We start from the raw sequence: 23,812 nt of genomic DNA, 5'->3' as shown, positions 1-23,812 counted from the left end.
TGGTAGAGATGATACTGAGTCAATAGGCTGTATATGGAATGGGTGAAGTTCAAGAGTTGTAGTAGTGTGTTGAGCTTTAGCAGAGTTATAATGAAAAATAAAGATTCAAATGCTGTATTCTAAATACCTTCCCTCCACAATCAAGGTCCAGCAGTCACCTTAGGCAGTTGGAATGTTTGGAAATACTGGTAAGAAGCTTTCTAATGTCTCCTCAGATGTATAATATTTAGCTGAAAGATTGCCTAAAAGATAATAAAGTGTACATATTACTTGTATCCTCTGCAGTTCTGCCTCACTCTTCAGTGGAAACCTAACGGAACAAGTACATGTCTCAGGGAAGTGATTATCCATGTGCTCGCATGCTCCTGTGTACCTAGTAATGTTGTGCTTGCATTGTGTTGCCTTATGCATGTCTGCTTCTGTAAAGTGGTTGGTGGTCTCCATCTCAATTTATATATTTTTTCGATTGTATCCATCTTATCCTTTTACCGTCTGTAAAACACATTTGACAGTGCCACCCTTATTTATAATGTGCATTAAAATCATGTGGGTGGAGCTACACATTCATGTTGTTGCCTTCAACTGATGTTGCCCATTAAAGACTAGCACAGCCCAAGGACAGAAAATGGAAGCTTCCCTGATGGCTCAGCGTTGTACAATGGACCCCTCGCAGTAGCAGGACTATACCACTTGTCATTATTGTTACAGCAGTTGATTGCAGTGAGACTGATGCCTGTAGGTGCACTAACTGGAGCAAGTTTGCAAAAGGTGGACCAAAAACCAATAAAGAATAAAGCTACATTATTGGCAAAAATGTTTTTTTAACACTAAGTGTTTTATGTGCTTTTAGAATGTGGTGAGTATCTATCATTTATTTCTAATTCCCCCATAGCATCAGATCTGTTTCCGACATCTTTCCAGATCTCAGAGCAATCAGTGACTTCTATCTTCCTTCTCGACATCCCAAAGCATGGGTAGAATTCTTGAATCAACTTGAATCACTTCCTGACACTCTGGTCACATTCCAATCCATCAGTTGTCAATGTGTTACAGAAATAGACCAACCATATGCAAATCAATGTTTTTCAAGCCCCAAAAGGAACAGTCCACTGTGGAGCTTTTGTTCATATCCTTCTGAATGGCAACAGAAGCAACGTCGTACACATTTGAGCCTTATTGTAGCTTAAGTCTTAATGTCTCAGCAAGCTCATGATCCACGGTTGGGTATACACTTACCACTTAGGGAGACGAGCTTACAACCCTACTTAAATCCATTGTTAGTGCAAAATCAACACAAATTGATTATGGGCACATTTTATCAAAATCTCTAATTTGGAGATATGTGCAAATTACACTCTTCATTTGTTACATTAGGCCACCACTAGGCTACATGGCTAACTAGTTTACAAATGGTAATAGCACTTGCTAAGCAGATGATTACTATCTGTGCATGTTATACTCAATTTTTAGGTTTTGCCTGCACAGCACTTGCACTGTGCTTGTGAAATTTGTTTTATTCAATATACATCTTAAAAGGGGCTTACATTCTGCCCCCTTGATTTTCATTGGGACAGTGCTTGCCACTTACTTTCCTCCATTTCTATTGGTTGTAGCATACTGTTTCCTGTTGTTCCTTGCGCTGTTCCACGTGTGCTTTTCTTGTCAGTGTTCTGTTGCCCATCTACTGTTTCCATAAGCTTTTGGGGCACATTTAAAAAAATGTTTTGCCTGCACAGCGCTTGCAGTGTGCTTGTTTATATAATCTGAATCATTCTCCCCCTGGCTGCACGCATTTCAAGCATGCTTGTCGACTCTGCTTTTCACTTTTTTTGTTGCCCAAAGGCCTCCCCTGCACAGCACTTGCACTGTGCTTTACATAAACATTCTTTCCCTGGCTGCACGCATTTCAAGTGTGCTTGTTGGCTCAGTTTTTTTTTACTAACATCTGCGCGCCATCTGCAATTCCACTCAAGCGCACTCAGTCGAGAGGGTTGCACCACGTATGGCTCTCAAGCCCAGATTAAGCCTTTAGAAACAGAGGCCAAAAGGCCTGCCTGGCTGTCAGTAGTGAACAGTATTGGGCAGCTGTTAAGGATGGAAATGTCACGTACCCATCCAATTACACATACATAACAGCAGCACCTACCATCGACTTCAAGCGGACAGATGGGACAAAAACCTATGCTAAACTCCATAGACAATCAAGAACTTTAGAAATCTTTTTGGCACACTAGATTGGCTGGGCTGACCCCACTACTCCAATCGTAGGCCACCGAACACATTAGCATTACCGTCCACTACCAGCTGACTCCCAGTATATGTTCTACCTTGTGATTGGCTGTTATGAGATCTGGAGGTGCTAAAGTTACTGAAAATGACATCTGTTAGATCAGCCACGGAGGAAGCACTGTGCACATGGAGTTGAATTGAGTGACTGTCCATGTAACAGGTGGTCATTGTACTTACTGTACCGGTGGTACATTGTTTGTGTTCTCTGCTAATGCAAGAACTCTCTTTTTGCCAATGTTTTGATAATGCCAGTTATGCATCTGAATATGCCAGCACCTATTCCCGTTAAGCCAGACCTCTGATTACAGTAGGTCGCTGAATATTCTCGTTTTCTAGTTGTGTCACAGCTCATTTTCTGTCCTTAAAGGACTTGGGGGCATATCAGCAACAACTGGCGATAATTATCACTAAGCACACTTAGCGCTAGGATAATTGTCGCTGGCTATCGCCAAATTTTATCGCTGAGATAGCGTGCTATTAGCAACGCTTATCTCAAAAGCGATAAAATTCCTGGCGCAAGCTGCCAAATGTGCGATTATCGCTGGAAATACAGCGATGATCGCACAACATTTGGCGATAGCTTGCTGATAGTGCAAGGCAGACTTAGCCATGATATCCACCTTCCATAGGATATCATGGCTAAGTCAGTTGAAAAGCAGGCGTAAGGAAAGTAGCGATAACCATGGTTAGCGCTACTTTTATTATCGCTATGCTTGTTAGCGATTCCCTTGATAATTAGAGAAATGTCGGTTAGCGACATTTCTCCAGTTATTTCAGGAAGAAACGCCCACTTTGCATCTCATTAGAGATGCAAAGCTGGGCATTCAGAAAACAGGCGCTAAGGCAAGGAGTCACGCGATAGCGTGACCTTGCTGATATAGCGATAGAATTATCGCGGCTTTTCGGCCAAAAACGGCCGCAAAAGCGGCGATAATTTTTTATCGCCGCCTTGTAGATATGCCCCTGTGTGCTTCAACACAGCAGATATGCTTACTGTTGAGCACAGTGCTTGTTCCTTAGTGCTGTTATTCTTAACAAAATTGCAGTAGCCGACCGGCGCCACTTTCAATAAGCTGCACACACAGCAGCTGCCAGGGATCGATCGTCCGGCAGCTGTGAGTGCTCATGACCTCCGAAGCGCAGCACTGTTGTTGCAAATTGATGAACTACATCTCAAGGAGTTCAGTAATCCAGGAGGCTGCCAGTTTAATTAAGCTAAATAAGGCTGCTGTCAGTAGGTGTGTCAGGCCCACTCCGCACAGCACTTTAGAGACAACACGTGCAGCCTGCGCAAGCCGTGCCTGACTCTTGGGGTACAGCTTCCCTCTGCCCTCCATGGAACGTGTGTCAGTATGCAGCAGCGCTTTCTTTCATTAGGACAGAATTATGGCAAATTTGTGATTCCATGAGCACAATTTGCAAGAAAGCATTGCCTTTCTCAATAAACAAGTCACAACACTTTAACGAACTTTCATAACTTATATTGCACAACAGCTCACCTAGCTATCACTTACAACCCAAAACAGCTGATTATTAATCACATAGGCGAAACCTAATGCATTTACCAATGCTTGTTATACCTTGTTGTTTGGGCACACTACTTTCCAACCTTTTTAGGCAGCCTGTGCTGTTGCAAATAGGGTCCAACCACAAGCAAATCATTCTTGGTTGCACCCAAACGAGCACTTTTCCTCAAATATCCTGGGGACATATTTCAACATTCAGCATAGTACAAACACACATCTGCTTTTCGTTTGAACTCAGAGCTAATCATATCCTATTTAATAGATACATATTGAGTGTCTTTTGTTGGCATGAGAAAGGTTTGCTGTATTCATTGTTATTACGATTGATGTTATTGGTAATAAGCAGTTGCATAGCGCTCTCTGGGCCAGGAGTATCACATTGCAGTGCGCCAGCTGACCATACACCTCCAAAACAATTGAACCCGACTCCGGTCATGTCCTGTTCGCATGGCTCACCCTGGCTCCCTACACGGCTACAGAGCAGCGGTGGTCCATGGAGGTAAGAGCCAGTCCCCCCCCCCCCCCCCCCGAGTCCCACCACTCTTGCCTGCACGGACCGCGGCTGATACAGATTACTCACGTTAAACTGTGAACTGTATAATGCTCTATGGAAATTAGTACAATCTTTATAATTGTCTTTATGATCTACATGTTAATAATATCTGCTGTTTTTTTCACCCCCAAGTAGCACCAGTATTGCTCTTTCTCTTCAGTCTCCAGATAAGTCCTCTTTCTATGGCCCTCCAGCCTCAAATTTTCTATCATTTTTCCTCTATAGAAGAATCATTCAGCGCTGCTAACTGGGTTATATGAATGAATCCATGTGTCACAATATAGCTGAGTGAGGAAGCAGCGATTTTTAGATATTGCATGATATGAACATATGGATTCCCGCGAGGTGAGAGATGGTGGGGTGTACTACACATGGAATGCTGTGTCTTCTAGTCTACGCAAAGCATTGTGCTGTGCACGGTGTTCAAACTGTACATGTTATCAGTAGTAGATGAGTCATATCCAGGGCCGCTGGAACTATGCGTCAAGGGAGGACCAAGTTATGTTGCAGGGTTTACAAAATTATGCAGCAAGAAAATGCATATTATGTGGCATAATGTGGCACATTTTGTGATAGTATGACTTCATTATTTTGTCATTTCTTTACACATATTAACACTGTCTGGACAAAGGTTATTAGTTCTAGTTTAACACCAAACTACAACAATGTGCAACTGAAAGCTGAACAATCAACCTTTGTGAAGTGCCTTCTGCTGCACAGCAACTGCGTTCCCACATGTGCGCCCTCACACACGTTCCGTTTGAGCTAGAAACACATTGTTTTTTTTATTTGCAAATTATGCAGCCGACGATGGATTATGTGGCAAATGCGGCAAATTCATAATTATGGGAAAAACGCAGCAGCCCCAGAATCGCATAAATCCAGTGGCCCTGGGCAGACATAATGATACTGTAGTGAAAAGGCCTGGATAAAGATTTTCAGTCGGCTGGTGACTGCTTTCTTTTCCTTCATAAGGTATTTTGTTGTCGTTTTTAGCACCCTTTTAATTTCATAATGTCTAGTGACAGGGGATACCAGAGCTACTGTTTTACATTGTCCAATGAGGCATTAGCATAATGATGCTCATTATTTGTCTCTTCTATAGTGGTTACCCCCTTGGGTATGCTTCTTGTTGGCATGAGGCTTGCTGTAGATGTGCCATTAATTAAAAGCATCAATGTTTTCATCGATAAACACAAGCAGTTTATTGCTGCTGATGCATTGATTGAAAAACTGGTAGCTCTGGTGACATCAAAAGGTGCCCTCACAAAGCAACTCTACGAGCAGCATCGAGTGTGTACATTTCTTATTATAACGGTCATGATAAAGATATATGTTGAAGCATACCTCAGGCTGATGACAAACGGGAAACAGCCTTTACCACGAAGGCTTTTCTATGCGTTACGTTTACAACGGAACACTTACCTCATAAACGTCTTCACAACGCGTATTGCTTCCACGACCGTCTTTACCACGCAAGCAACGTCATCACGGAACGTCTTCTTCCTCATCCGAAAAAATGCGTCAGTCCTTTTTTAGTGTCGGCGAAGACGTGAGAAAAAGGCAAAAAAAAGAAGAAAGGGGGCTTGGGGGGGTCTCCCCCCCAAAAAAGAAAAAGCGGGGTAAAGGAAAAATCGAGGTAAAGGCAATGCGTAGAAAAAACATTCCGTTGTAACGCATGCGTGGTAAAGGCATGCGTTGCAACGGAATGCGTAGTAACGACATATATTCATGACAAACAGAACAGTCTTACATTTTGGCGCTGAAGGAACAACAGGTGGCTAAGAGAGGCGCAGAGGACACATGTGACATTGGGGAAGTGGTAAACAATATGTCTTATGTATCATCACCTTCATAACCACCACAACTACCACCACCATCAGCACCACCACTGCATGAGAGTGTGGAAGACTTGGAGGATGCTGCTGCTTATGTGGTACACATGCTTGGGGACACCAGAGAGAAGACTGACTGTACTGAGAATATATGAAACAAACCATAATGTCACTTTCACCATCATATTACCATGAGCTCTGCCATCTCTGCAGCCACTAGACTGGTTTGTAGGACGTGTACAATTTACAACTGAGCCACAGTTACTTGGTGACGATGTTAACCCTGAATTGTGCTTGTTTGTGTGTTATATCAAATGTAACTGGAATTATTGTACAAAGGGCTGTCATGAAATTAAATTCAACTTTTGGAGACTTTCAGTAGTTTAAAAGAATAGTTTACATATTCCATCTGCAGAGAAAGGCTGACTACAAACAGGAACACGCCTGGACACATAGGTATGCAAATGCTTCACAGTCATAGAAACATATATTGCTTTATAGAGAGATTTACTCTTCACAAGTACACTGCCTAGCTACAACCCTCCCTCCCCCCATTTTCTTTCTGCAGTTTTATATAGCACAAATTCGGCCCAGGGGCATTGGAGCACTTGACTTGAGCAAAAGATGACATTACACAAGGTCAGATTATATTTTTTTGTAGATATGGGGTGGTTAAGTGATTTGTCCAGAATAACAGGATGTTGAGCCAACACCAAGACTCGATCCTGGTTCCCCCTTCCTAAGTTGGCAGTTTCGACCATTAGGCCACATCTCCTCCCCAATATGTATGTGCAGAATCATTCAGAGCATCACCAGCCAGGGCTGGCTTTAGTGCTGGTGGCGCCCGGTGCGACAAACATTTTTGCCCCCCCATGACCTAATTCCCGGATTCCTTCACTACCACCCCGCAAAAGTGCCCCTCACCTCCCCATAGCCCCTCTCTCACACACATTTCATTTGTTTTAAAGCACTGAAAAAAGGCAGGCTTTATTAATCCACTTAGCAGTCTTTATAAAATACAGACCTGTTCTTTGCAGCAGGCATACCCCTCTACGCTACTTTATGGCGAGTCAAAACTGCCACTAGACAAAACTCCCATCTCTCTCTCTCTAGCAGGAACATTAATCATAAGAGTTATCATGGCATTTTTATTGCTGCCTGAAAGCTGGACGCACATAGAACTCTGCAGCAGGTGCTTTTAAATCTTAAGGTATTAGTAAACATAGATCCTCCCTCCAGGTCAGCGCCCAGTGTGGCCGCACCAGTGGCACCGCCCTAAAGCCGACCCTGTTACCAGCAAAACATGATTATGAATAGTTTGAGAAACTCAAAAGGTCCAAAAGAATTGCTGCCTTATAGTTGTTTCTCTGACAAGATGTGTTCCCTACCCATGCCATAGGAAGTGGTGTCCTGGAGGCCTGTGTGCCCAGACGAATTATCATCTACAGTGTCATTGGTTCCCCACGGTTGCCAACTACGATTTGTTCCCCTGTGATGTGTGGGGACAAATTTACAGAGAAGGGACGCACTACAGTGCAGCAACCAAAGTCAAAAGGAGATGCAAGCCTGACACAAAGTGTTAGTAAATCTGGGCCTAAGTCACTATGATAAAAGAGGCCTGATGCCCCAGACAACCTCAGGGCAAATATATCCTTCTGAGCTTTGAGAGACTGGCTGCCCCAAATGCAGCCAATGCAGTGGGAAAATGATATACTGTCTTCCATAAATGATGCTTTGAGTTTCGGATAAATAATCCATGTTGTGGTATGTCTCCTGGGGCACACTGAAGGTGGTTCCTGGTGGCAAATAAATACCTTTTACAGAACGTTGTTGGGATTAATAAGCCAGTGGCTTATGAAATCATATTTGCAAAAATATAGGTTCCAAAAACTTAGGATATAAACATTGCTAACTGACATTAGTATCTTCCTACAACACCTTCAACCTGCACCTGTCCTATAATCAAGCACTTGTACCTAAATAACCTTGGCCTGCAGTTATAGTTAGTCAATAAAAAAAAAAGACATTTAGAAAAATTAACACATTTTCCATCAAACATATGCACATATAAAAATACAAATATATCGATGAATCAAAAACCTTTATCTAGAAAGTGCAAGTGCATGTAGTCCAAAATATATCACAACAAACATCACCACATCACAAAATATCCATATTTTAAGTACAGCAACGTTCTTCACCCTACGTATAGCATTATCAGTAAATAATTAGATATGAACTATAGCAGTTTCCTTGCACATTTGAAAAGCTGAAAGGATTCCTTGATCATAGTCTTAAACTAGCTTTCAACCCCACCCTTCTTAACTTGGAATATGTTTGAGAGACAAAAGAATATGCAATTCATCCTCAGCGAGTCCCATATTACACACACAAGACCTGGACTCATCTGAAGGCCATCTAGAAACGAAACCATTAAGAAAAGGGTTATGAACTATCTTCCAAAATGAAGAAATACCCTTTAACTTGCTAGAACCAATTAATGGTTGCCATGCTTCTTTTCTTACTCATTGAGTCTTGGACGCTAGCGCCACCTTATGTTCCCATCTATGGGCCTATACCCACTTCTGGTTTTTCTCTGGTCTATTTAGTGCCACCTTTAAAGATCTAAGGGCTTTAGTGCATCTTGAATCAAACCAACTCTTATTTATATCCTTTTTATCTTGTAGGGGCATCTTTAACAGTTCTTTAATTTTAGAAGAAATTACATTAAAAGTACTTTTAACTTCCTCATCGTGGGCAGTCTCTTCAAGACTGATACTAAATTGCATCTAATTGTCCCTAATAAGTTTTGTGAATACATTTTCAGGGTTAACCTTACTCCATTTCAAGGTGATATCGTTTGCAGCTATGTCTATATCTGTCATTTGTTCTATATCATTGGACTTTCCATGACTACCAAGAGGAATAATGTCCATACTTTGTGTGTTATGGTCACTTATCCAGTTTGGGTGTGTCCTAATATTATGCACAAAGTGTCCCACATTTTTGGGAATTAACAAATAATCAATTGTGGTTGTACAACCTCTGCCCCTAAAGGTATGTTCAAAGGGTGTGTACAGAATGCTCAGCTCATTAGCAAATACCATATTATATTTAGACATTATATTATTAATCTGTTCTCCATACCTCTCGTGGGAATATTGTATCAGTCCTTTGTCTAAACCCTCACCATACCCACAGACTTCCTTCACCCACAAAGCAAATAAATGAGTATAAAAATCCCCACCCATATCATAAAAACAGGTCCCTGCTTTCCAGGATGAATTAGTTCCATAACTCTATCAACAGAATTGCTCTCATTCTCTTTCTCTTTAATAAAATCATTGTGATAGTAATTCTTTAGGTAAAGTTGACTATTTCTTAGCACTCTAAAACCAATAACCTGAAAATATTGGGAGTCTAAGTTCTTATACGTTACAGTACCAGGGATAATGTTGAGATGTAGGTTACCAGCCCCCCTTTGCTTTCCCCATAGCTGAGGGTAGCACTGGGGTGGGTTATGTAATTTAATCATTTATATGGGGACAGTTCTTAGACCACGTTTCCTGTAAACAAATTATCATATACTTATTGATAATCTCATACCGGTCCCGATTTTGAATTTTCCTTATAAGATCTGTAACATTCCAGGACATGTGACTCTACTTATTTGTTTCCCCTAGGGTGTCTATGTTTTTATTTTTGCCTGAAATATTATTTATGTTTATCTGGGTGTTCGATATCACCATACATTTCTCCATTTAATCATTTGGAACAATTCGCTATTCCTGTGTATTAGAATGTCACTGGGATAAATCTGATCATTACCTACTGAGACTAATGGTAAGGATACAGAGGGTACAGACAATTTCATGTTAGCCACACATTCTAGTCCAGTGACTGAACCTCAGAAAATTGGTCCTTGGTAGAGATCATGGAAGTAGTGCACCTCTGAAACCAACTTTTGTGTAGTCCTATGCAATCCATGGGTTTGTAAAAGCATCCGAGTGGGACCGCCATGATTCTTGAGTTGTTAGCCAGGGGCGAGCCCAGACCATGCAGAACCATTTTAACCAGGCTAGGTGTTCTAAAATGCATTACTATACAATCCCCCTGGTCGAACTTATTTCCTCTTTCCATCCAGTTCACTCTGCGGACCATGATAAGATCTTCAAATAATTGATTTTTATAACCTGTGCTCTGGGATACCAAATGGATGGATCTAATTCTCAAATTTTCAAAAGATTCTCACTAATCGTCCCTCACAGGGGGAACATTTTTCAGAACACTTGCGTAGAAGCTTGCCTGTGGGGTGAGGGCCAAAATTTCTCATTTTATGTGACCAGAAGCACTAACAGATGTAAAGTAAAGCTCTGAGCAGCATTTACTACTGATCATTTCAGGACCTTCACATTGTGTACCAGACGCTATTTCACAGACCTCGATTATATTGCAAATCTCCTCCAGTGTTGGTGCAGAATTTTCAGCTTGGTTACACACCTGTGACTTTTTGGGGGGTTTTATCATTTTTTTTACCTCTTGAATTGAACCCAAACAGCTGCTTGCGATGTCTTGGAGTCTAGACAACATCAAATCAATTGTGGTTTTAACCAATTCTTTAATCCCCCATAAGGCAGCAGTAAAATCTCCTTCAGCAGGTGCTGCAGTAAACTGAAATTTATAAGAATTGTCTTTAGCTGGTTGTTCAGCCTCTGTACGACCTTTTGTAGTTACATCCCATAGTTCTTTATTTAACAATTTGACCATTAAATGTAACAAAAAAATCTTTGGTTCGGATAGCCTCTTTCGTGGCTGCATCAGGTTATGTAAGAATTTCTATTGTTAGAGATTCATTAGAAACACAAATAGTTTGGAATTCTAGATTGAGTAGGTTGTGTGTCCCCCTCTTACACTTGTCGTCCTTTCTATCACCTGGCAAATCAACCTTGACAATAGATATTGGTTACCCCGTAATCTTCGCCACTGCATGTCCAGTCTCACCTCTGCGTTCGTTATCTCTCTATCGATGACGTCCATTCTGTCGGTTAATAAAGACAGAAAGTGAAGAAAGTGGGCAATTTCAGTGTGGGCACTAGACTTCCTTTTTCACATTCTTACGCAGTACTAGGGCTTGAGAAGCCTTATTACCGAGCCAGGGATGGGCCCCAGCCCAGCCTTAACCATTGGCGGTTGGGCACAGATAGGCCCACTCTTGGCCTGGTCTTCACCCTGACACATCCCCAGGTGTGTTGAGCACTGTGGTTGGTGAGTGCTGTTTTCATGTGCCCTGCCCTGTGCTGCTGCTGTGTGCTGCCACCTTGCAGGTGAGTATTCTGGCCAATAGACTCCCCTCTGATAGCTTCCCTCGTGGCGAGTGATGTTTTTATGCACCCTGCACGGCGCTTCTGCTGTCCCCTGCCACCTGGCAGGTAAGGATCCTGGACAATAGAGTCCCAAGTTGATAGTGTTCCACGTCGTGAGCAGCGAGTACTGTATTAATTTGCCCTGAATAGCGCTGCTGGTGTCCCTGCCTCTGGCAGATAAGGATTCTGGGCAATAGAGTCCCCAGTTGATAGCGTCCCATGCTACAGGCGGATTGTGCTGTTTTGATGCACACCGCCCATAGCTGCTCGTGTCCTCCGCCTCCCTGCAGGTAAGGGTTCTGGGCAATAGAGTCCCTAGTTGATAGCATCCCACGCTGTAGGTGGCGAGTGCTGTTTTTATGCGCCCCGCCCTGCTGGTGTCCCCCGCCTCTTGGCTGGTAAAAATTCTGGGCAAATGAGTCCCCAGTTAATAGTGTCCCTACCAAGTCAAATTCAATTTTCTCCTAGTCCTTTTTTCTGTTGGTTTTTGAACAAAAGGCACTTTTGTCCCTGACAGTTTGACCAGGTCTGTGCTAATGTTTGTGTATTATATAATAGGAATGTATGGTTACAGACAGACAAAAAAATATTTAATGCAATCCTGTGATGTACTGGAACCTGCACAGCTGACCGGCGACTGACTTGTTGGCTGGGTGCCCCCCACCAATAATCATTCTCTGTAGACCAGCCCTTATAATGATATTGTTGGTTGCTATTGATGCTATGTTCTTGCTGTGGATCCTAATGAAGAAAAATGAAACTGAGGAGGGATCAGAGTGAGCATAGGATTTTGACTGCCCTCATTAGTGTCTCTGCAGGTTATTTTAGGGAACATGAGCTCAGATTATAACTCTATTTTTCAGCCCACCCTTTTCCAAAGTTATAGAGTCCTCTGTATATGGGCTCAGGTGAGGTTTCAACACCATTGAACTTTATGTACCAAGGGGGTTGGAATGACCACCGGTGAGTGGAATGTGCCCACTAGTATTGCGGAAGTGACAAAAGCAAGGTAATTAACTGATTGTCTATGTCTAGATAAATTTGTAAAATAACCTTGCGGTTGAATAAAACTTTTGAACCTTGTTGGTCAAACTCAAGTGTTATTCATAATCCATACCTGGAGTCCACAGCCTTAGAGATTTACATTTTCTTTGGATGTATTTCCTTATTATTGTGATACTTTGCTTTGTGTGTTGTATCACAAACAAGATTCTCTTATTCACAGATGTCAATAGCGGTGAAAGTAAACAAAGTATTGATCCTCCCAGCTCTCAGCCTCCTGACACTCCTGGAAGTAAATTCAACCTTACTCAGTGGAAATTTAAAGAGATGGCAGAACAGCTTCACCAGAATCAAATAACACAACGGGAACAGCAAGAGGTAAGTGTGTTTTATTTGAGAGTGAGATATAGGGCAATAAGTAAACAAATGTACATTACAGTTTATATTGTTACATCTGGAGGTCTGTTATCTTTGAAACTCCACAGCAACAGTTGTATGTTACAATATTGTGATCAGTAATATTGACCTACAAAAAAATCAACTCCCACCATATCGTCAAGATATGTGTACATATGGAAGCATAGATTTACTGTCCTTTAGGCAACATCTACTTACCTTGACAATGCTGGTGGTTGATACTGTTGAGCCAGTATAAGTTCAAGCTAGTTCTACCATTTAATGGTAGAGCACCCCATCAACAGCGTCTGCCGGGTTTGTGAAATCAGCATTGCACTTTGCTGATTGACCGTAATGACAACAAATATATGTTATGTTATGGGTCAGTTATAGAGGCCACTTCACCATAGGTCCCTTGGCGCTGGTAGCAGAGGGAAGCATCAATCACTAATTTAGGCATAGGATTGTTAGTACGACCAAGGTTTTAGGAGTCTCCTGAATTTCCGTAGTTGGATACTGATCTAATATCCAAGGGAAGGGTGTTCCATGTGAGAGGATCCAGAACAGAAAACCTGTTCCTAGCCTTTTCCTTTTGCTTCTTGGCACCATTAGTAAATTGAGATGGGCAGATCTCAGATGGCAAGTTGGCATGTGGCGCTCAATTCTGGTCGATATAAAATCAGGGCTTTTACCATGAAGAGCCTTAAAAGTCGTACAGGTTGTTTTAAAAATGGTCCTCTGGGCCACAGGGACGCAGTGGCACTCTTCCATCAGTGGCTTAGTGTGACAATATCGAGGCTGGGAAAAGACCAGCCGGGCCACCTGATTGTGCACCAATTGCAACCTGTGAATTAATCCAGTAGGGAGTCACAGGTAGAGGGCATTCGCAGAGTCAATCCGCGATATCACTAGGGCAATGATAATTTGAATGATAGCCTTCTCTGTAAAATATCTACGGATTTTCCTTATTCTTCGAAGTTGAAGTGGCAAGAGGATGACACAACTCCAACCTGTTGTTTGAGAGATAAGTCTTCATCAATAAGAATCCCAAGGCTTTTCGCCACTCTCTTAGGCGTGGGGGAAGAGCCTAATTACAAAGGCCAGAAGGAGTGGTTCCATTGGATCGAGTTATTTTTTGTTATCACCACTTCTGTTTTATCAGGTTTTAACTTTAACTGATGAAAATTCATCCTGTCCCAAATATAGAGCATGGTGTTTTGAAAGAGAACCTTATATTCTCTATATTGTTGATTGCAAAAATTAGCTGCATGTCATCAGCGTAATTAAATATTTTCACATCTTGCTTCTGAAGATAGTGTATTAAAGGATGGATGTAAGGAGTGGTTCCATTGGATCTAGTTATTTTTTGTTATCACCACTTCTGTTTTATCAGGTTGTAACTTTAACTGATGAAAATTCATCCTGTCCCAAATATAGAGCATGGTGTTTTGAAAGAGAACCTTATATTCTATAGTGTTGATCGCAAAAATTAGCTGCATGTCAACAGCGTAATTAAATATTTTCACATCTTGCTTCTGAAGATATTGTATTAAAGGATGGATGTAAATGTTAAACAAGTGGGGGGACAGGGATTATCTCGGAGGCACACCACAACCCAAGTGGACTTTGGCAGAGCGAAATTAGGGAAGGGAAACTGACTGAGTCCGATCTTCGAGAAAGGAGGTCATCCACTCAAGTGTGGTGCCACGCAGTCCTACATTGCTGACACGGTCGATCAATAAAGTATGATCGACCGTGTCAAATGCTGCTGAGGGGTCTAGCAGGACCAGTGCTTGGGTGGAGCCATTGTCTGCCTCCTTCCCGATTTCGTCCATAATGGAGGGAATGACTGTCTCAGTGGAATGCGTATATAAATTGTTCTTACCTGTTTGCCTCCTTTGGTTCCCATTTCGGCCTCCAGGTGTTGGCACTTCAGACGAGGCCATGTTGTGGTATCCAACAGTTCCATTGATCACAGTTATTTCCAAATGTATTGTCTTTGTCCTTTTTGCATTTGATTACTGAATAGCAGCCACGGCCCATGGAGGGAGTTCCGTGGGGCAGAAAGGCGGGGCGGGGCGGGGGCAGGGTGGGGGGTACTAAAAATAATTGGAGGTAAGTAAACAATTAAATAAATAAAACGAATTTCGAAGCGCGCGCTGCATCACATTTTGCGATGCTGGGCGCGGAACGCAATTCGCGGCTGCTGAATAGCAACTTCTGGAGTTTAAAAACGAAGAAAGTTCAGTAAGGCAGCGGCAATGAGTGAATGCCAGGATCGTTGTATTTGGTGTTTTGGGTGTAATCATTCACTGTAACAAACAGCAAAGTAATGGAAAGAATGCTTGAATTAAGCTAAGTCACTGGCAATCAGTTGGGGTGTGTTCCTGTTTTTGTTTTGGTCCACTGTGACTCTCTAGCCAAGCAGCAGTCATATGACTTTCAGTATCGGTCCTACTCCACTAGGAGCAGACAGCCCAAACTGCCACACCAGGCTACCTTAGATAAAACCCTAGCAACCCTAGACTGATTTCAACCTCTTTTTGCATTGGTCTTGTCACATGTAAAGGACAAAAAGATTGTCTTGACATCCTCATAGGTCATTTTTGCCCTCAGTGGCCCATGGTACTCATTGAGAGTGAGGAATGCCTAGTTACTGCAACTCAAGTAATCAGGACGCTGCACCTTCATCGTTGTTGCCAAAAACACAAAAGACAAGGCCCAGGTCCTGAAGAGAAATTTGTCTCAAGGCATTATCATTCATTCTTTTGAAATAGACTAAGACAAGGACGCCTTCACCAGAGAGCAGTGATGAGCCATACCCTGTTTGGAGCAGACCTCAAACGTAACCCAATTCTTAATTTAAGCTGGGGCTTACCGGTGCTAAGCACCAGCACTTAATTGGTTTCCGGTGCTCGGCACCGGCACCTTTTTGTCTACACCATACCTAGAACAGTCTACCACATGGTGGGGCTGCTCATCTGATTTAGAGATGAGCAGAACAACGGTTGTTTAGGAATACAATATACATTAGAATTGCACATACCTGCCTCCCCAGCCATTCCTTTAGCTTTGGGGACCTGGAATAATCTGAACTGTCACATTTGCATGCGAGAGAGATGATTAGTAGTTGTTTTGGCAGCGATGACAGGGGCGATGGGTGGTGCAAGCTGCAGTGGCTTCCTGGTCAGAGCCCCGGCACTTAATATTTTACAAATTAAGCACTGCGTAACCCCCAGCAGAGACTTACACCCTATGAGCACTGAGAAGCAAGAGCAGTCTGCCTGTCCCACCGGGTGGCTCCGGATTGCCCAATGATTCAGCACAGACTTACAGTAGCATAGCAGAATTGTAGAATGCATCGGGGGTGCCCGTGGCGCTGCAGTAACTGATTCATTGCACAATATGCTGTTGACTTTGATTTTTGCCATCTCTTGTGCCACCTTCCGCACTGAAGTCAAGCTGAAATATGGCTTTTACTACGCTAAAGCTGAGGATTCAGCATCATCAGAGGACCAATACGACGTTGCCTTGACGTAGATGCCAGGGCTGAGGCTGTGTAGGGAACATTATTGGCTTGGTATGCTTTTGGGCAGCTTTACTTTTTTACTCCTTATTTGAGGACTCCGCTTCCAAATCTCTTAGGTATTCTTTTCTAAATGAAAAATCAGCCAAATCAATAGTCTTCATTAGAAGAGTCATGCCTTCAGTTAAATTGCCTGCAGTGAATGTTATAGTACTTCTGCAAATTCTTCGCTCGCCTTACTCCATTGTTAGTCCTCACGTTTTCTGATGCTCACATGGTAGGATCTGGGAGCCATAGGTATGAGCTGGAGCAGTACAGTCTATGCACTTGGTGTACTCTCTGTTGCTGTTGGCTGGCTCTGTGCTCTGCCAGTTTGACTCCCTGTGATATACTTGGCACCACCCAATGCTGTGACAGGGTCTAAAATGTCTTTCAGGGTTTAGGGCGCAGGCTTGGAAGGTTCAAAGATTAATAATTTGGCCAAGGAACATAGTACCCCTCAGAACTAATGTACATAACTTTCTGTTTGACGGGAATGGAGTTAACATGGTAATTAATATAATCTTTTAAGTTGCCCACACAGTGGCAGAGCAGTCTGATATTTCAGGAGCCTCTTTGACTCCATCGTGCTTTCTTCGAGATGTTTCAGATCTCCTCTGGTTTAAGCCTTGCATATTGGAATCACCATTCCTTGCAAACTGTAATTTGCTGGGTTATGTCCCATTTTTTACACAACGCCACTGGTATTGAGTCCATCTCTTGCAGTGAGACCAATGCTATTTTTAAAACGGCAGCAAGAGATTGCTTCCTAAATAATAAAGGCTGGAAATTATCTAAACGGTGAATAAACACATCTGCACATCTTGTCTGTTTGTGTAAACAGTTTGTATGAGTGGAAATTTCCAATTGTAAATGTTTGCACATATCTAACCAAACCTTTTTCCCTCAGTATCAGTTTTTTGCGGATAGAAATATGAGAAAAAGCCTTAGCAATGGGCTTTCCTGTTTAGCTAGGACGTTAGTGAGTTTCATCACCAATTTCTCAATTAAACCCTTCATCATTGATGTTTCAACTTCTCTCAAAGCTAATGTAGTAAATCCTGAATAGGTGTGGATTTTATAGGTAAATTAACAAAATGTTTAAAAACGTATTCACTTTCCGCTATCATATGCCTTCTTATCCTGTACAGTGTAGGAATTTACTCTGTTAGGGTTCTTAAGGGCCCGATGTAGGTGGCTAAATACCAGTCAGTAACCCCGAAATTCGGTAAATTTCAGGGTTACCGACCGGTATTTAGCCATTCCTAATGTAGGTGATGATTCGGTAAATACCGAATCGGTATTTACCTAATCTGTATTTAACGAATCGGTATTTACCGAATCGGTAAATGCAATGTAGAAAGCACATAAAAGAGTGCTTATGTGCTTTAATAATTTGTTAATTACCACCAACTTCAAGTTGGTGGTAATTAACGAATTCCTTTAAAAATTCACTTTTGATTTTTTTTTTAAGTGCCATGTGGCACACATCCATGCCCTTAGGGCATGTATGTGCGCCACATGTGCACAAAGGCACATTTCAGGGGTGTAACAGGGTGTCCTTTGGACACCTTGGCACCCTTGAAATACCTCCCGGTATTACCGATTCGGTAATACCGAATCGCTAATACAGAATGGCTTTACATTCATTCCTATGGGCCTCCAAGCCCATAGGAATGAATGGGTAGGTATTCCTTATTACTGAATCGGTATTCTAATTCACACCAAATGCACTAAAATTTCCTCAGCCAGAATAAAAATGAGTGATTATATAAGCCCAACACTTATTTTTCATTGACCTCATAACGTTAAGTTGCTGTACTTGTTCAGTATTTGTATCATGTCTGTAAATTAGGGAATTTATCCCAGTTTTTAATATCATGCGATTTAATCCTTCATTGGATAGAAAGAGGAATAACTATCCTAGATCACCATATCTGTTTTAATATTTACTTAATTATATGTATATCTTTTTCAGCAAACAATTTTTAAAGTTAAATAAATGCCGTGTCGGAACTTTCTGTGGTTTTGCAGTGCCTGCTATTCCATTGAAACTGTTGGTCTCTATTTGTGGTGCTTTAATCTGTTGGTTGTTGCTGTGTCAATATAAACCAGGAAGTAAAAACAAGGTCTCTTAACCCCTTCGCCGCGGCAGGAATTCCGCCGCGGCGCTGGGGGGGGGTTTGGGGGCAGCGCTGTGGCGCTGTGCTCGTGACGGAACCGCTCCGTCACGAGCCACGGTTGAGCTGTGCTCATGACGGAGTGGTTCTGTCACGTCTCCGCCCACTGCGCTAATCGCCCGCACAGGCGGGGAATTAGCGCCGCGTGGGCGGAGCGGCGGCCAACGGCCGCAGCATGACAGAACCACTCCGTCATGAGCACAGCGCAACCGTGGCTCATGACGGAGTGGTTCCGTCATGAGCGGGGAAGGGGTTAATAGCAGCTGCTTGCTCATAAATGGTAACCACATGACTGCGCAGCCCAGACTGCCCTACGATGGCACCTAAGCCTTTCTGTTTCCTTCCAGCTATGAAGCTCATGTTTGGTCTTTCTTAGTTAATGAAACACTTGAAAATGTAACAATATGCTATATGAAAATATGTCTGGTTTCATGCTGGACAGTCATAACCCTATGTGATTAAGATAATACCCACAGGATCATGAATCTAGCCGTCTCTATAGCAAAATCTCTTACCTCCTGAAGTGGCTTTTCATCATGATTGGCTAATCAGCTCATCAGCTGTGTCTTAAAGCTGAGGACCGCGTCATTACCACTCGCTGCCATAGTTACGCACATCTGAATGGGCTCTTTCAGCCCATGTGCCATATCATCTGTACTTTTGATATGAATATTGATTTTTGCATGACATTTGAAGTCCAGATCCGATTGCCATTTCGTCATTAAAGTCTGAAAGAAAAAGAAAAATGTGTTGTTTGTATAAATGCCCGCTTACACACTGTGCCTTAATGGTGCCAATTTGCCCTGAGTGCAGTATAGCACCATATTACTGCGTAAGGGCGAGCTTCTCTGCTCCAGTTCTTCCTATTGGAGAAAGAGCTGCTAGTGTCATTAAAAAACAATGGGCCTCATTCATGAGGTAGCGTGGCAGGGCAGCGCTAGAATGAATCTTGCTGCGCTGCCCCGCGTCAAAAGAAAAGGGAAGGCATGCGCCATATTTAGAAGATACAGTGCATTCCTGCCCTTTTCCCCTGCGCTGGCGCACAATGGGCTGTCATGTGCCAATGCAGGCACCCTTGCACAATGGCGCAAGGGTGCCTGCGTTGCAAGGCTAATTGACACCTTCCGGCACAAAATAAACCAATTCAGGCGATTTACTCTATGTGTGCTTTTTTAAAGGAAAAAACTGAAGAAATTAAAGATTTCTACTCCTTGCGCTTTCCTAATGCCACCCCTGGGTTGGCATTAGAATCTGATTCATTCCCAGGTTTACGAGTCCTTGTAAATCTGGGAGTGCTTCAGATTCCATGGATGTTGCATATGAACACCCACAGCAACACCCACATCAGTGTTCTGCGTGAAAGTGGCACATATTTACATGGCCATGAAAAGCCACGTAAAGTGGCTTTATGTGGCCTTGTAAATATACAGCGGCAAATTGCGCCACCAGAATGTCAAAAAAGTGGCATTCTGGTATTGCAAAAGTGCCGCAAGAGGCCTCATGAATGAGGCCCTATATTTGTATTTTGTCCATGTGGACACTTAATTACCACTGACTTTTGCTAGCACAAAATGTCACGGAGCACCACAAAAATCCATGGAGCAAACAAGTACCACATTGTAGTATGGATTATTGTGTTAAATAGCCCAAAGGAGCAAATTAACGTCACCTATGCACATTTTATAATTCGGCCCTTGATTGTATGCCCTTTGCCATTCATGCCCGAAAATGTGCACTTTCAAAGCAAATAATGGTGCAGGGGCTCAGTTTCCAGTAGGCACTCACAGCTGATCTAGTGTGTTGCACCTGAAAGTCATTTATGTGTAAAACAAATCGCCCCAATCACTTGTAAAGAAACTACCTTATCCTGTGGTCCTTCGTCCTTTTATTAAATCAGATTTTAATGAGTTTCACGTAAGCAGAGTGCAAATACATTGAGGGAGGGTAAAACTTGTATGATAGGCCCTTTCTGCAGCCCTCCTTTGCAGTTATCTATATAATACCCCATGCAGAGTACGAGCAGTGGGCTTCTCTGCTCCCTCAACTATAAGTACCACTAATTCCAAATATCAATAACGATTTGTATGCAGTAATCGCCCACATAGTGGGCCTATCCAGTCAACAAGTCTTAACAGAACAAGCAAAACCTTCCCACCTTACACCCCTCCTCCCTACCCATGTTCCCATGGTGCCCCCCATCCAAATAACACTCCAGATGATGTGTGGCCCTGTCTAGTATGAAGGGAGTGACCTATTATTATAAAAGTGTCAAACCTGGAGTCCCTCAAGGTCTGTCAGCCGGCCTAGTGGGCGAGGAGGTGTTTGTTACATGGGGATGTCCTCACTGTTGTCATCTTCGCCTCCCTCTTTTTATTGCATCTACTAATGCTTCCCAAGCCCTAGAGAATGCAAGTGCCCCCCCACCTCCCACATGGGCATCTCTGAGTAAGACCCAGTTTATGAGGTCAGCTTTCACTTTACTACCTGCGGTAAAAGGGGGGCTTTCCAATGTATCGTAACATGTTGCTTGGCTAACACCAATGCCAGGTCAATAAATCAGGATGTTAACTGGGGGCGGAGCTTGCCTGATCCAAAGATGGCCGCAATCTAGGGAAGCTCTCCCTGACTCCACTAAATATCAATCATTATCATCCTAATCAGCTGGAAGAGCTCAACCCTCCGAGGGCGGAAAGCACTGAGGAAGAGAAGCGCTTCATAGAGAGCTGTTTGTGGGCAAGATCGGAGCAGGCAAACTGCCTGCCGCGAGAGTGACGTTCCTAGGAATCACTACTTGTGGCTGCCCGGACCTATGCGGGCCCGCGACAGGCCTCACCGCGGCTCCAGAGATAGTAACCAGTGGCGTCACTAGGGGGGTGCGGGGGGTGCGGACCGCAACAGGTGACACCATCACATGGGGTGACACCGCACTCTGGTGAGCCGCAGATGTCGTCAGGCATCACTGAGTGTAGGCGAGGCTCAGAGGCCGGGCAGGATGGCGCTAGAAGTGCTTTAATATGTGTGAAACAAGACAGGTCACGTGTGGTGTATTATACAGATTGAGGGTACAGGCCCCGTAAAGTGGGGAATGAGAGGCATCAGTGAGGTATTTGAGGGAAGTGATGCGGAAAACGCAGGTGCAATGTCCGAGGCAAGTGATGTGAGGAGGTGTTAGGAGGAGTGTGGTAGAGGCAAGTAGAGTATTTGGTGTGCATGGGGCTAGTGATGTCGGGAATGAGAGAGTCTCCTGTAAGGTGTGTGAATTGTGAATCCATCGTATTGCTGCTTCCTTCCCTTTCCTTACTCGGTTCTTTTTCGTGCCTTTTGGCTGACGGCGGAAATGCTGTCACACCATTGATGGAGGGCCGCCCCCTTGAGTTGTGTGTTCTTGACGTACCTCACAACGGCCCTTTAAAGGCATGAATGGGCTGACTCCAGAAACTATGTCTGAATGGAGCTGCAACTCGAGAATTAATTGCTGCAATTTGATAGCCTGACCAGAAAACTGTTAGCCGCAATAAGACAAACGGACCACATGTGAACCCCAGCATCCAGAGCTTGGGAGGGGAATATAAAAGCCTTTCCAAAGAGGCGTATTTGTGCAGCAAAATAGTTACATGGTAAGAAATTGAAGTTTCCAATTCGGTAAATTTCAGGGTTACCGACCGGTATTTAGCCATTCCTAATGTAGGTGATGATTCGGTAAATACCGAATCGGTATTTACCTAATCTGTATTTAACGAATCGGTATTTACCGAATCGGTAAATGCAATGTAGAAAGCACATAAAAGAGTGCTTATGTGCTTTAATAATTTGTTAATTACCACCAACTTCAAGTTGGTGGTAATTAACGAATTCCTTTAAAAATTCACTTTTGATTTTTTTTTTAAGTGCCATGTGGCACACATCCATGCCCTTAGGGCATGTATGTGCGCCACATGTGCACAAAGGCACATTTCAGGGGTGTAACAGGGTGTCCTTTGGACACCTTGGCACCCTTGAAATACCTCCCGGTATTACCGATTCGGTAATACCGAATCGCTAATACAGAATGGCTTTACATTCCTTCCTATGGGCCTCCAAGCCCATAGGAATGAATGGGTAGGTATTCCTTATTACTGAATCGGTATTCTAATTCACACCAAATGCACTAAAATTTCCTCAGCCAGAATAAAAATGAGTGATTATATAAGCCCAACACTTATTTTTCATTGACCTCATAACGTTAAGTTGCTGTACTTGTTCAGTATTTGTATCATGTCTGTAAATTAGGGAATTTATCCCAGTTTTTAATATCATGCGATTTAATCCTTCATTGGATAGAAAGAGGAATAACTATCCTAGATCACCATATCTGTTTAAATATTTACTTAATTATATGTATATCTTTTTCAGCAAACAATTTTTAAAGTTAAATAAATGCCGTGTCGGAACTTTCTGTGGTTTTGCAGTGCCTGCTATTCCATTGAAACTGTTGGTCTTTATTTGTGGTGCTTTAATCTGTTGGTTGTTGCTGTGTCAATATAAACCAGGAAGTAAAAACAAGGTCTCTTAACCCCTTCGCCGCGGCAGGAATTCCGCCGCGGCGCTGGGGGGGGGGTTTGGGGGCAGCGCGGTGGCGCTGTGCTCGTGACGGAACCGCTCCGTCACGAGCCACGGTTGAGCTGTGCTCATGACGGAGTGGTTCCGTCACGTCTCCGCCCACTGCGCTAATCGCCCGCACAGGCGGGGAATTAGCGCCGCGTGGGCGGAGCGGCGGCCAACGGCCGCAGCATGACAGAACCACTCCGTCATGAGCACAGCGCAACCGTGGCTCATGATGGAGTGGTTCCGTCATGAGCGGGGAAGGGGTTAATAGCAGCTGCTTGCTCATAAATGGTAACCACATGACTGCGCAGCCCAGACTGCCCTACGATGGCACCTAAGCCTTTCTGTTTCCTTCCAGCTATGAAGCTCATGTTTGGTCTTTCTTAGTTAATGAAACACTTGAAAATGTAACAATATGCTATATGAAAATATGTCTGGTTTCATGCTGGACAGTCATAACCCTATGTGATTAAGATAATACCCACAGGATCATGAATCTAGCCGTCTCTATAGCAAAAT

At 43.2% G+C, this 23,812-nt stretch overlaps 1 protein-coding gene across 2 annotated transcripts in view; it reads left to right on the top strand.

Moving 5' to 3' along the window:
• VWA3B (von Willebrand factor A domain containing 3B) overlaps nucleotides 1-23,812 on the top strand; it is a 983,684-nt gene that overhangs the window by 786,677 nt on the left and 173,195 nt on the right. For both annotated transcript variants that reach the window (XM_085622889.1, XM_085622888.1), the window contains one exon: nucleotides 12,792-12,946. In XM_085622889.1, the coding sequence (XP_085479015.1) occupies nucleotides 12,792-12,946 (155 nt within the window). The remainder of the gene's footprint in view (nucleotides 1-12,791; nucleotides 12,947-23,812) is intronic.

The sequence above is a fragment of the Triturus cristatus genome, chromosome 8 (assembly GCF_964204655.1).
Source record: "Triturus cristatus chromosome 8, aTriCri1.1, whole genome shotgun sequence".
In the NCBI taxonomy this organism is placed as follows: Eukaryota; Metazoa; Chordata; class Amphibia; order Caudata; family Salamandridae; genus Triturus; species Triturus cristatus.
Note: the sequence above shows the minus strand (reverse complement) of the source record. Positions and strands in the feature narration are given on the sequence as shown.